General features: G+C 42.6%; 2 protein-coding genes and 1 long non-coding RNA gene across 4 annotated transcripts; 1 reads left to right on the top strand and 2 right to left on the bottom strand.

The window, feature by feature from the left end:
- Nucleotides 1–1,574: 1,574 nt before the first annotated feature.
- LOC147131869 (regulation of nuclear pre-mRNA domain-containing protein 1A-like) lies at nt 1,575–6,261 on the bottom strand. The gene is made up of 7 exons (XM_086015153.1): nt 5,309–6,261; nt 4,193–4,322; nt 3,946–4,052; nt 3,766–3,860; nt 3,113–3,239; nt 2,253–2,428; nt 1,575–2,069 (listed from the first exon to the last, which is right to left on the bottom strand). Exons 1-7 carry the CDS (start codon nt 5,457–5,459, stop codon nt 1,971–1,973), a joined length of 885 nt encoding a protein of 294 aa, XP_085871279.1. The 5' UTR covers nt 5,460–6,261; the 3' UTR covers nt 1,575–1,970.
- A 139-nt stretch (nt 6,262–6,400) lies between these two features.
- Nucleotides 6,401–7,968, bottom strand: tube1 (tubulin, epsilon 1). The gene has a single exon (XM_086015152.1). The coding sequence runs from the start codon at nt 7,822–7,824 to the stop codon at nt 6,418–6,420; it is 1,407 nt and encodes a 468-aa protein (XP_085871278.1). The 5' UTR covers nt 7,825–7,968; the 3' UTR covers nt 6,401–6,417.
- A 1,179-nt stretch (nt 7,969–9,147) lies between these two features.
- On the top strand, nt 9,148–10,837 carry LOC147131867 (uncharacterized). 2 transcript variants are annotated; one of them, XR_015082227.1, is made up of 3 exons: nt 9,148–9,370; nt 9,511–9,628; nt 10,746–10,837. It is a non-coding gene; the product is annotated as an uncharacterized LOC147131867 (long non-coding RNA). The 2 variants fall into 2 exon arrangements; XR_015082228.1 differs by having other exon boundaries at nt 9,471–9,628.
- The last annotated feature ends 2,508 nt before the right edge of the window (nt 10,838–13,345 follow it).

The raw sequence follows: 13,345 nt of genomic DNA, 5'->3' as shown, positions 1-13,345 counted from the left end.
TTTTTGGGGAAAAAATGGTAAGGGCATAGTAAGGTGTTTTTTTTTTTTTTTTTTTTTTTTTTTTTTTTTCAAAAAACGAGGTAAGGGTATACCCTTACTTTTTTTTTTTTCAAAAAAGTGGTAAGGGTATAGTAAGGTGTTTTTTTTTTGTTTGTTTTTCTTTTGATTTTTTTTTCAAAAAAAGAGGTAAGGGTATATAGTAAGGTGGTTTTTTTTTGTTTTTGTTTTTTTTCTTTGTAAAATGAGATAAGGGTATACCCTTACCTTTTTTTTAAAAAAAAGGGTATACCCTTACCTTTTTTTCAAAGAAAGAGGTAAAGGTAGAATAAGGTGTTTTTATTTTTATTTTATTTTATTTTATTTTTTCAAAAAACGAGGTAAGGGTATAGTAAGGTGTTTTTTTTTTTGTTTTTGTTTTTTTTCTTCATAAAATGAGATAAATGAGAATTTTTTTTCAAAAGAAGAGGTAAGGTGTTTTTTTTTTTTTTTTTTTTTTTTAATTATACCCTTACCTTTTTAAAAAAAAAAAAAAACACCTTACTATACCCTTTCCTCATTTTTTGAAAAAAAAACAAAAAACAAAAAAAAACACCTGACTATACCCTTACCATTTTTTTTTTTTTTTACAAAAAACCCCTTAAAAAATGAAGTAAGGGTATAGCCCTTACCTCATTTTTTGAAAAAAAAACAAAAACAAACACCTTACTATATACCCTTACCTTCATTTAAAAAAAAGAGGTAAGGATATAAATAGTAAGGTGTTTTTTTTTTTTTTTTTTTCAAAAAACGAGGTAAGGGTATATATACCCTTACCTTCATTTCAAAAAAAGAGGTAAGGGTATAGTAAGATGTTTTTATTATTTTTGTTTTTTTTTTTCAAAAAAAGAGGTAAGGGTATACCCTTACCTTTTTTTCAAAGATAGAGGTAAGATGTTTTATTTATTTATTTATTCAAAAAATGAGGTATGGGTATAGTAAGGTGTTTTTTTTGTTTTTTTCTTCATAAAATGAGATAAGGGTATACCCTTACATTTTTTTCAAAGAAAGAGGTAAGGGTAGAGTAAGGTGTTTTGATTTATTTATTTTTTTCAAAAAACGAGGTAAGGGATAGTAAGGTTTTTTTTTGTTTGTTTGTTTTTTTTCTTCATAAAATGTGGTAAGGGTATATATACCCTTACCTTTTTTTCAGAGAAAGAGGTAAGGTGTTTTTTTTTTAAAAAACCCATCTTACTATACCCTTACCTTTTTTTTCGAAAAAAAGGTAAGATGTTTTTTTTTGTTTTGTTTTTTCCAAAAACGAGGTAAGGGTATATACCCTTACCTTTATTTAAAAAAAAGAGGTAAGGGTATAACACCAAAAAACACCTTACTATATATACCCTTACCTCGTTTTTTTAAGAAAAAAACGAAAAAAAAAAAATAATTCGAATGACATTTCTCTTTCAATACACTGAATTTCTTCCCAAAAGAGACAAAAATCAGATATAACATTTGTTTTTATTTTGATCCTTAAAAAAACAATATAAAAAATAAATTAAAAAAATGCAAATTCTACCACAGACGGACGGCACAGGTTTACCTCCATAGCCATTTTTTTTTTATTTGGACACTAGCAGATATATACAAAATACCACAATCTGAATGGAAACATTCACATTGACGTAAATTCAAATACAAGATATTTACATGCAGCCGTGTATTATGTACACTGACTCCAGACTCAAACATTTGCAATAACAGCTTCAATGAACAGTTAATACAGAAGCTTGGACAAAACAAGTCAACAAGAAGAGCGGGACTCGTGAGCATACATGTGAACAAAAAATTGCAACAATAATAAAAAATAATAATGGGCATTAAATGAGCAAAACGTGGTGGAGGAATTGAAAACACACCGCTGTTATATGCATTTAGAAAAGGACGCCAAACAATGCTGAAAAAAGAAGAAGTGAGGGATTCCGCACGGAATGTCAGGTGGCGGAGTTGCGGAGTCCGCCTGGGAGATTGTTCAAGCGGGATCGCAGCTCTTTGCGGACCTGGCTCACGCGGGCCAGTTTGCGTTTGTATTCCTGGGAAAAGAGAAAGAAAAAGTCACGGGAATTTGGATTTAATATCGGAAAATTCATGAGATTTACTACACCTTGATTTCAAAGAAATTTAACACTAAAAGCTAACAGTTGGCAAAAGAACAACGCCGACCAACGAGATCAGTTTTTTGTTCAACGACAAATCGAAAAAAGCTGATCACGCACTTCCAGTTTGTGCTCGTTGTGCACCAGACCGTCGCGCTGGCTCTGCAGGAAACTGGTCAGAGTGCGGGTCAGCTGCCGCCGGTCGTCGATTTCAGCCGCCAGGCGGCCGCTGTAGTCGGCCAGCAGCATGCAGGCGTCGTCCACCTGGCGCGAGAAACGCGCGCCCGACTCCTTATCTGAGATGGAAACACAACACGATATGAATGGCAAGAAGGAGACACTCCATTTGGTCCAGTCCAAAAGTTGGACACAAATGTATTCCTTTAATAAATGTCAATACATTACAAAATATTTTCTCTGAATTACAGAAAAATATCACAAGTGTGAGTTTCAAACGACAAAAATACAAATATTATTCATATCATTAAAAAATTAATGTAAAATATATGACAAGAATCAAGAACTGTGTTAAAAAAAAAAAAATCCATTTTGAAAAATTGGAAGAAAAAAAACGCAAAACAACTTTAAACAATTTAATAAAATTGTCATTGTCATTAAACTGATTTTAGAAAAATACTTTCTGATAGAAAATGTAACGGTGCTTATTAAAATAAAAAAAATATCAAACGAATGTCAAACCTATAAACATAAAAAACAAAAATAACAAAAATACATCAAAAATATTCAAATGTAATATTGATTTTTTTTTTTTAATGCATACTTTTTTTCACATCTGAGTTGTGGAAAAGTTTTGATCAGCAGAGGTATTATTTTACATTGAGGAACAAACATATTTCAGACGTCAGAAATTTTGATCGCACTCTTGCAAAGGATCCAATTTGAATTTGTTATTAGATTGCACAAGTGTACTGCGCGTTGTGGCACGTCGCTCATCCGAGATGTCCAACGGCTCCCCCTACCTGTGATCCTGTGCAGCAGCGACGTGTCCTGCACCTCGGCGGGCAGCGAGGAAATGCGCTGACGCAGCAGCGAGTCTCCCGAGGTGGCGTTCTCCAGCTCCTGCAGCGCTCGGATCAGCTCCGACGTCTGTCGGGAGAACGGCGGCGCAGCGTGAGGCCTCAAACTCAAGACCGTTGCATTACAGCGGCCTTTTCGGCCGATGGGGGAGGGGGGGTAGAAAGTTAAATCGAGGAAGGCGTCAAAGCCGGTGGACTTTTTGGAGCAACTCCAAAGAGAGGGAAAATCTCAGCATTAACAGGCGGTGTAAAAAGGGGATTTGGAGCAGTGCTCTGCACTTGTGCGGCCGCTTTAGAGCGCCTCGTCGTCGGCCGTGAGTGCATTCATCACAGTGGGAAAATTGAAAGCGCCAGGAGGGAGAAATTTACTTTTAAAAATCTGAAATGACCACCAGTGTGCGGACGAGCTGGCTTTGCTGCTTTAGAGCGCCTCGTTGTTGCGGCGTGGAAAATGCCACACAACCACCCGGTGTGATCCATTTTCTGACATGTGGACAATATTTTTTTTTGGAGTGGGGGGGGGGGGGACTAAGGTTCAACCAGCAGAATGTGCAACAATTCCATCCCCCTTCTTACTACACCGTCTAGGCCAGGACCTGTGGGGGCTCGCCCGGAGAAGTCTGGCCAGCAAAGTTGTCGTTCAGTGCTTGGATGGACTCGTAGGACCTCTTGGTGGGCTTCTTCTCGCCATCTGCGCAACGCCACGACAGGGGACGACCACTCATCAGTATCCCATTTCACTCACGTGTGGGGCGAACAGCAAACGGGGGGCTTACAGAGGACTCCGGAGAGCTGGTCCAGTAGCTGGTTTTCGTAGACGGCTCTCTCCTGCCAGATGGACAACACCCGGCCCAGCTGCTTCTTACAACCGTCCTCGCACTCTCTGCGGGACGACACGCACCGTGACAACAAGGTGAATTGATAGAAGGGGACAATTTGGAGTTAGCGCTAGGCTAGGGGTCACGGTTACCTACCGGTTTCATACACACTTCTGGAATCCACACAAGTACACAGCAGGCCTACCTGTAAACATGTTTGAAGGCGTCGACGATGACCGGCGCGAAATCCTGCGTGAACTCGGGTCCTTTCCTCTTGCTGTTCTGAATGACGTCGTTGGCCAGGTACAGGAAGGTCAGCTTGCGTGACACCGGCGCTGCGCACAACCGGCAGGGAAAGTAGACGTGTCGCGGTAAACATTCCAGCGCTAACCACTTACATGGCGACATCGGGAAGCGGCTGGCGCCTAAAGGCAAATGTTACCGCACTGCACGCGTAGCGACCCTCGGGGACAAAAAGTCTCGGTCGGCTCCTCAAAGTCTTGAGCTGTGTCCACATTCGTAGGCCGGGGCCTTGCAAGGCTCCTCCTCCCTCATGAACGGGCCAATTTGGACAGGCCTAATTTGTCTCGTAAGTGATGTTTTACGATTTAATACAAAAACTTAGAAAGAATTACATTAAAAAGGTTAACTTTGACGAGTCCAAATGTGGGGCGCCTTTCGGTTGTAAGCGTAGAAAAACTGAGCAATGTAGGATACAAAAGCGTGCTCCAAAGCAGCCTCGCTCAGGGCCCGTTTCCACGGAAACGAAGGCCAGATGTGAAGGCTGGATTCAGAGGCCACGTGAATTTGGACACCGGCGCTGGAAATCAAGTCATGTGGCCAACAAATTGAGTCTTTGGAGGACGCAGCCTAAGAATTTGGACGCAGCTTTGGTCTTGTCTCTGCGTTCGACTGGACTTTCTGTCAAGACGAGGACTGATCAGCTATTCTTCTACTTCATTTGACATATTTGTGACCATGTTTTTAGCTGTCACGTGTATTTAAGAGAAAATGTAACTTGTTCAACCTTGCCATGTTTTTTATGGTCTTGGTTGTGTCATGGTCTTGGCTTGTCTCCGTCTCAATTCGATGTCAAATTCCCTAAAGTCTTGTTGTTGTTTTGATTTCGGTGAGGTCTGCATGGTTTCAGGTAAGTCACATTGCAGGGGCAAAATTGAAACCAAAATTTTGGTTTAAAGGGTTGGGGGAAACACATCCATCGGGACTTGGTTGGTGCCCCCCCCCCCCCTCCGGAGATCGCCTGCACCACAAACCGCACATGTTGACAAAGAACGCGGGCAGCTGCACGGAGCTCGCTTACCTTTAACGAGCTCGTTGTACCAAACGTGCACGATGTTTTTGGAATGCTTCCTGTGGTGGATGAGCCACAGCGACAGCGTCTGGACGCTCTGCTGAGAGTTGCTCAGCTCGGACAGTTTCTTCTCGAGAGCAGCTTCGGAGAACGAGGACATGTCGACCGCCGCGCGAATGTCGTCGCTTCGCCGCCTTACCGACCCGCGCGAGCTTGGGTGTTCCAACTTCCTCTCTCGGTGGTTGTTGATTTCTATTTTCTGTCTTGTTTACTTTAGATGCTCCATGCGCGTCAATAAAGCCATCCACAATTAAAACATGCTCGCACACCGCTTGCGTAGCGTCGTTCTTGACTAGCTAGCCGAGCCTAGCATGGTAGCCTGCGCAAAGCACTTCCGTATTCCCGCCATGATGCATTCTACACCGTCGGAATTCGACAGTTCAGAATGTCGATTTTGAATTTAAATGTATTTCAAATTCTGAGATATTAAGAGCGAGTTGACCAATCGTACACAAATTATTTGCTTATTTGAATATACAGTATTTATATAGTACATACGTTTCCCTATACACTAAAGATTAAAAAGATGCCTGATAGCACTTACTGTCGTTATGATGAGTTTAAAATATAGAAACTCTCCATTTTAAACGAGTCTTAATCCAAACCATGTTTTACATCATTCACGTGTTTTATTGTGGTTGGACCAGCTGTATTAAAGCTTATTTGCACGACAACCATTATTTACGTACTCGCCTTGAATGTGCCGGTTCGTTGCTGCGGTTCGTCAGCGCGTCCGCCATATTGGATGTGGAAGATCTGCTGTAAGCTATTGCACGTAAATGTAGTGAATTTAGGTCAATGGAATATATATATTTTTTGTAATAATTTAATGATATATTACGGTAATAGTTCTTTTTGCCTGCGCATGATGTGACCAATGCAGCCTTGTACTGCCACGCTGGTTTACAATTCAGATTGATTTAGTTGTGATTTACAATTCATGCCTGAAACATTCCTTTGTGTGGAATCAAGTCACCCTCAATAAGTGTTGTTGCTGAACAAGGAGACAAGCACATGCTGTGCTATATTTACTAGTAGCACTAAATGTCAGCAGTATTTTATTTTGCAACTTTTAATCTTGCTGCAACGGGCATTAATTTCCCTGCGCCAGCATCCAGATTGTGATACTCCTCAATCAAAGAGTCGAGGGATGTTGCGGCCTCTGAGAATAAACTCTCCTCCATCCCCTCGACTTGCAGGTAATGATGCAAGTGTGCTTTCTTTCTATAAAGCTTGTTGAATCGTTGTCTCATCTCCATGAATGTGGACTTGATCGCGGTGGTGTTGGCCAGGGCTAAGAGGGATTGAGAGTGACCGACAGGGGGCACAGAACAAAGACTTGTCTTCCAGCCTTCTGGGTTCCATGACACAAAGGGCACCACGGGCTTTAACCTCTCAATATTCCTGCGCAGGTCCGACACGTGAATATTCCCCCTTAGCATGAGGGCACAGCCAAGGTAGAGACTGCGCTTTGGGTCCGTTTTGATTAACTGGTGGCTCTTACTGAAGACATCACTAAAGAGCTTATCCAGCCTTCTGGTCGGGTCGCTGGCACGCGGCAGCGTGTAGACAGGACTGAGACTTGGAACCAGGTAATGTAATCGAGGGAAAGGAACCAGATTCATGGCAATTTCGTTCAAATCCATGTTGAGGGAACCCTCAAAGCGGGCAGAACTGGTGAGGTTGAGTAACATGTTCGCAACAATGTCATTCATAGCATCAAAAGGCTTCTCTGGCCCAGTCAGCCGATACATTGCCGAGACCATGTTGCCTTTGGTGTGTTGTCCACCATGGGACGCATGTTCCATGTTCAAAATCTCGACCAGTGCCTGGTTCTCTACGAGCAGAACGCAGTCGGCATGCTCCGTGAGCTCTCTCATGGCCAGCAAACTGTTGTAGGGTGACACAATGACGTCGTCATCCACAGATGGACACACAGGTATGGCAATGCGACACACTTCAGGGAATTCATCCTGGAGAAGGCGCAGCACTTTGGTCCCGAGCCCTGAACCGGTTCCTCCTCCCATCGAGTGGATAAGAAAAAAGCTTTGCAGACAGTGACACTGCTCGGCTGCCTTCCTCAGCTGATCCACAATCTTGTCGCTGTAGCTCGAGCCGTACGTCATGTGTCCAACCGCCCAGTTGTTGCCCGCACCTGACACACCCGTGAGGAGCTGAGTGCTGTCAAAAACCTCTCGCAAGGGCCCTTTCAGGATCTCACTGATCACACCCTCCTCCATGTCCAGCAGCAGCGCTCTCGCTTTCAGCTGCTGGATTCTCCCGTTTGCAGCACGAGAGTCTCGGTTCCAGCTCGCCGAGTCCAGATTGTGGAAAAAGGTGCCGGTGCTCTCGTCGTAGCGTCCCCTCTTGTTGAAGTGGGCATGCTCTTGCAAAGCGAGATCCCAAAAGCGACAACCGATTTGGTTTCCACACTGTCCGACTTGCACCACAACAGACTGGGTCATTTTAAATTCCGCTCGTCACCGAAATCTCCTTCTGAAATTCGCTACACAAAGTCTGAGCTAAGATGCGAGACGCCGCAAATGCCGCTACCGTTTGGACTTTCTTCTTCTTTGTCGTCTTCGTCTTCTTCTTGGAACAAAACCGCACGGCGCTGCTGGCCATCTCTCACAAGTGCAGCGGCGCCTCCGTGTGGCCGCAAAGTATCATTGCAGCAAGAGCCATGATTTTATTATTATTATTATTTTCAATTTTTACTCAGAAACACGGGACATAATAGGTAGCGTGGTACCGCTGTTATGTTTTCTGCTTTTCATTATTCTTCTTGTATTGGGAAGATTTATGTATGTAGGTATTTATTTAGAATTAAGAATTAAAAACAGTTTCTCATTTGCAATGCTGACCTGGCTGCAGACAGCGTTTTAAGATTAAGATTTGTCATAATCAAATGATTCATACACCGCTGGCCATTTCTGAATGTGCAGCAGGGCCACGATGTGGCCGCTCATGCTCATTGGAACAGGAAACACATGACGGTTTTGTTGTTGTGTGTTTTTTTAACACACAACCACAATGGCCAGGGGACAAGATACAACCAAAGCCAGAAAGACAGAATATTTTATTACAAAAAGACATAGAGGGCACATAAGGGTAGTAGAGACTTTCCCACAATACACACACGGGTAATGTGTACTAAACGATAAGACACTGGCTGAAGCAAGACATTCTTCCAAAAGTGCACATTTCTGCGGTGGCACATTTTGAAGATACAAGACTCCCTGGTCTGTGGTCAGAATTCTTGACCAAGCGTATCAGGGTCACGCCGGCTTTTGAGCGCTGATAACGCTCAGGGAGTGAGTCCCGTCATCATGGCAACCGGAGGGAGGGAGGTGTTGTGTGTTTTTTGTGTCGACAGATTATTGCAGCCACCCAGATTAAGATTGAAAACCAGACTGCTATTTTATTATTGTTATTTTTTCATATTTTGTGTGTGTGTGTCAGTGTCTGACAGATTAACAGCTTTACATGCTAATGCCACATACAGTGGAGGATTGAAAATTATTTCTTAATTAATGTGATTGGTAAATTTAAAAATGTTTTTTTTTACATTTTGAAAAATATATAGCATGTATATTAAATTAAAAAAAAAAAAAGACATATCTGTGATTGTGTTGCAGCCATTGACAATCTGAAATCTATCTACAGTATCCATACACATGAACACAAACCTAAACCCCGAAACTAAAAACCTCCCTGTCTGAGGTAACAATCCTCGTCTGTCTATTTGTTTACATGTTATGTGTGTGTTTTGTGAGGATTACCCCGCGTCTCAGGTCTCTGATCACCCAAACTGGCTCAAACCGCCGTAATCCGTTGCAGCGATGCATTGTGGGAAGGATCCTCTGCGCCGCCGTATGTCTGTTGCAATTTCAAAACAATGTTTGATTGTAATTAATTACCGTGAAGACAATCCATCTGCTAACAAAGGAGCCAAATATGTACTGCCCATAATAGAAAACCGCGACGCAACAATTATTTTTGGAACCAGATGTAAGTCATGTCACACAACTGTTAAATTGATGTCTGTGAACTTTGACACTAACGCCCAAAAAAGTACTGTATATTTATTTATCTGTATGCCAAACATTAGAGTCAATTTTCACAACACTTCCCGATCTGTCCACGCTGAGGCGCTGCCGCCGCTGCTGTGGAGGCTTCCGGGTCGTCTGGTCACGTCTCGCTCGTCGTCCTCGTGCGCAGCCACGCCCACCACCACCGGGTCACAAAAAAGGCACAACACCCTGCACGGTCAGCAATTAGTCACCAGCAGCCTGCGATTAATATAATCATGGGTCATCATTCAGAACAACAAGCATCGATTTCTGCATTAGGTCACGAACTCATGGTCTTTATTTTCTATCTTTATTTTCATTCTTATGGAGATTTAGAATACAATAGGCATGGGGAAAAAAAATGAAAAGAATAAATCAATGAAATATGTTTAGGTATGCGTTCATTTCCACCAAATGTAATTATATGGTAACCATAATACTAAATACTAATTAAAGCGCACATGCATTTAATTGTATTATACATATGATATTTGAACTACAATGGTGATGTATTCTAAATGCTAAATGTAAATAAAGTTCAATTAACATCAAACTTATTCTACAATGATATGGCCCTCCATAGCAGCATTTAACAAATGTCCTGTAGTGAAAAATACATGTTTAAAAAAAAAAAGAAAAAAAGATTTTCAATCACAGCAAGCATTGAGGGGATTCTTGATCTTCTTATCTTCTAGTTACAGGGGTCACCAACTCCGGTCCTCGAGGGCACCTGTCCTCCAGGTTTTCCATCTGTCCCTGCTGTAACACACCTGTTAAAATGTTCAGGATCGTTATCAGGCTTCTCAAGAGCTTGCTGATGAGCTGATCATTTGAATCAGGTGTGTTACAGCAAGGGAGAGATGGAAAACCTGGAGGACAGATTGGTGACCCCTGTATCTAGTGGCACCAAGACAACACAGTTGACAGACAGGCTTTGAAACTGTCAATTGTCCTTTGATTGATGACTCTCGAGATGAAGTTGGTGATACTGAGTCACTAACCTTTGATTTACAACTCGTTGGATTCAGATGACCTGCTTCGTGTTAATTGTTCACTTCAGTGATCAAATATTGAAAAGAAAAAAAGTGTGACCGTTGTCCTGTTGACACTCAAGTTCCACGCTCCCAAAACAATCTCACAATGATTAGCGTTTTGGTGTTCATCAACTCCCAGAGTGAATGTTTGACTGCGACCGTGCAAAAATGTTGTTGCTTGCCCCCACAACATCCCATCCGAAAAAAAAATAGCTTATTTATAAATCTGTTGTTCCACCACTCGTTACATCATATTTCTTTTCATGCTCTGCATCACAGGACACGGAACAAATCCAGGAAGAGGCCTACCGTTGAGATTGCCAGTGCTCTTTTTTTTTTTTGTGGAAAAATAAATGATAATATAAACATCTCTCATGTCTGCCAGATATTTTTTTTTTTTACCTATCATATTTCCCTTGACTGCACAAAAAGTGAGCATGAGTCATCATAAAACTCCCCCCGAAATAACCAGTGACTGCTGTTCACTTAATATCATCTGTTTTCGCAGCTGTGCAAATGTTGCACGAAGGCGCTATAAATGTAAATAGAATTTCCATTGTGGTGTGCCACCTTCTGGTTCTGGTGGGGCACTTCAACACCTGCCCCGAATGCACAATTACCAGCTTAAGCTTTAAACGACCTGCTCATGGTGAAGCTAAAAGCTATGATAAGAAGTGTTTTACTTGTTTACAGTTGTGTGCGTGCTTTCATTAAGGTAGCTAAACATAGCCACATGCTAATATCCATAACTGGCATTTGTACACTATGTGCATCTATCTTTTTTTTTTTTTTTCATTTTATTCTCATTACAATCCCGCGGATGCCTTGCCCACTGTTCAAACAAATTTAGCGTGCAGTGTGAGCAATGCGTGCTAAATGCTAAGGCAGCGCGCGTAGCATGTCATGTCATGTGTCTGGCATCATTCTCGGAAGAAGCTAAAAGAATGTCATCTGAGTGGCGTGGCCACTTCGGGTGCTCGGCAAACAGTCGGGGAAAAGCAGTTGGACATGTTCATGTGCAAGTGCTGTCCTTAAAAAAGAGAAAAGAAAAAAAAATTGCTAGCACTATTCCGAGCTTAACCTTTGCGCCCATGGAGCAAACAGTGCTATTAACCCTTCAATCCGTCCAATGCCCGGCGAGTCACTCAGTAACAGTTTTATCGGCTTCCTGAGGGAAAGGAGGGCAGTCTTATCGCGACTTGAGTGAGACGATCAATATCAAGGTCAGGCATTGTAAAATATTGTCGCGGTGCCGAACGAGACGCACGCTCGACACGGTGGCGACGGCAACAGTCTTAAAAAAGTGCAAACAAGACTTATGATGGAATGTTACACTGCTAGCTTCCACTAGCCATGCGTTGTTAGCTTTAGCGGCACTGAAAGTGGTTAAATGGCCGACCGGGGTAGCTATTATCCACGAATTCTGCCTAGCCTAGCAACAACCTGAAAAAAAAAAAAAACTTTTGCAATTGTATTGACCTGCCGCAGTTCTGTTGGGATGTTGTCTCTTTACTAGGATTGAAAAAGAGCATTAAAAAAAAAAAGGCACATATGTGATGCTTTTCAAAGACTGCCTGGTCCAAACTGACGCTTCCCAGGGTGAAAGTCCGCCACTGCTTCGATCAACTATTGAGCAATGCGGGTGATGTACTGTAGTTTTGTTAGCTAAGATGAAGTCAAACGCAAAAGGCACAACGGGTGTGTTCCAGGACACCTGATTTTCTGAGCCTCGTCCACACTCACTGACTTCTTCCTACAAACAAAAAGGTCATCTCGCGGGTAAAAGTCCAAACCGCTGCTGCTATCATCAACTATTAACCTACATTCGCTGCTTTTTTCGACTCTACAAACTGTACTACACATCTAATATAAGATAGTATGCCCCACCCCCCCCACACACCCAAAAAAAAATAAATAAAAATATGCCGCCATTTTGTTTATTGGCCTCCTCCAATGCGGCCATTGTGTTCCCATTGAGGGCCTCGCATTACAAGGCAACAGTGCGCCTATTGTGCCTCGGCCGGGGCCACACACACATGCGCACAACACGCACACACACACACAGCGCAACAGTCAGTCAGTCAGTCAGTCGGCAGGTGTGGAAAATTCCACAAGGAGGCGTGAAAGCCGGACGCATCGCTGTGGAATCGCAAGCAGCACACTTACGAAAGTGGATCCCGGGTAAAATGAAAACGTTTGATGGCGCCCACCAACCAGGAGGGGGAAGATGAGGAGGAGGCCGAAGGACGGGACTCCTTTGTGCCGCGTTACCTCCTCGGCAGCATTCCTCCCCCTCGGCTCGTCTTGCAATCAAAACATCTGGCAACCGCCCAGAGGAAACACCCCAAAAGCGTCTCCATTTGCTGTGGGATGAGAATGGCTGCTGTTGATTTTGACACGAGAGGAATTGATGTAAGCTAGCAGGGGCGCGCCCCCAGGGCCGCATTCTCGTTGGTCAACCCTCTGAATTTTCAGGAAATTTTCCTCAATGTTCGGGCAAGAATAATGTTGGTACAACTGTAAAAGTTGAATCCTCAGCAAGAAATGAGTTTAGATAGCAAGCATCTCTGAATAGCCCCCCCCCCCACAAAAAAAGCAATATTTTGAGTTACGTGCTTTTGAAAAGGAATTATCTCCGTAACCAGCAACAAGGTGCAAAATTTGGACATACTTCTCTGTGAAAAGCCTTTATTTTATAATCGGGTCCAAAAACAGCAAAAAGGCACAACATTTAGAGATACATGCTGTCGGAAAGCAAGTATCTTCATAAACAGAAAAAATGCACAAAAATTGGCGATCAAAAGTTCCTTTTCAAAAACACACATCTCTGAATCGGGCCAAATACCAGTAAAAAAATGAAAAATGTGGAAATGTTTCAT

The sequence above is a fragment of the Filicampus tigris genome, chromosome 18, assembly GCF_054856515.1.
Source record: "Filicampus tigris isolate MCC_2025a chromosome 18, RoL_Ftig_1.0, whole genome shotgun sequence".
In the NCBI taxonomy this organism is placed as follows: Eukaryota; Metazoa; Chordata; class Actinopteri; order Syngnathiformes; family Syngnathidae; genus Filicampus; species Filicampus tigris.
This window is presented reverse-complemented; position numbering and strand designations above follow the sequence as displayed.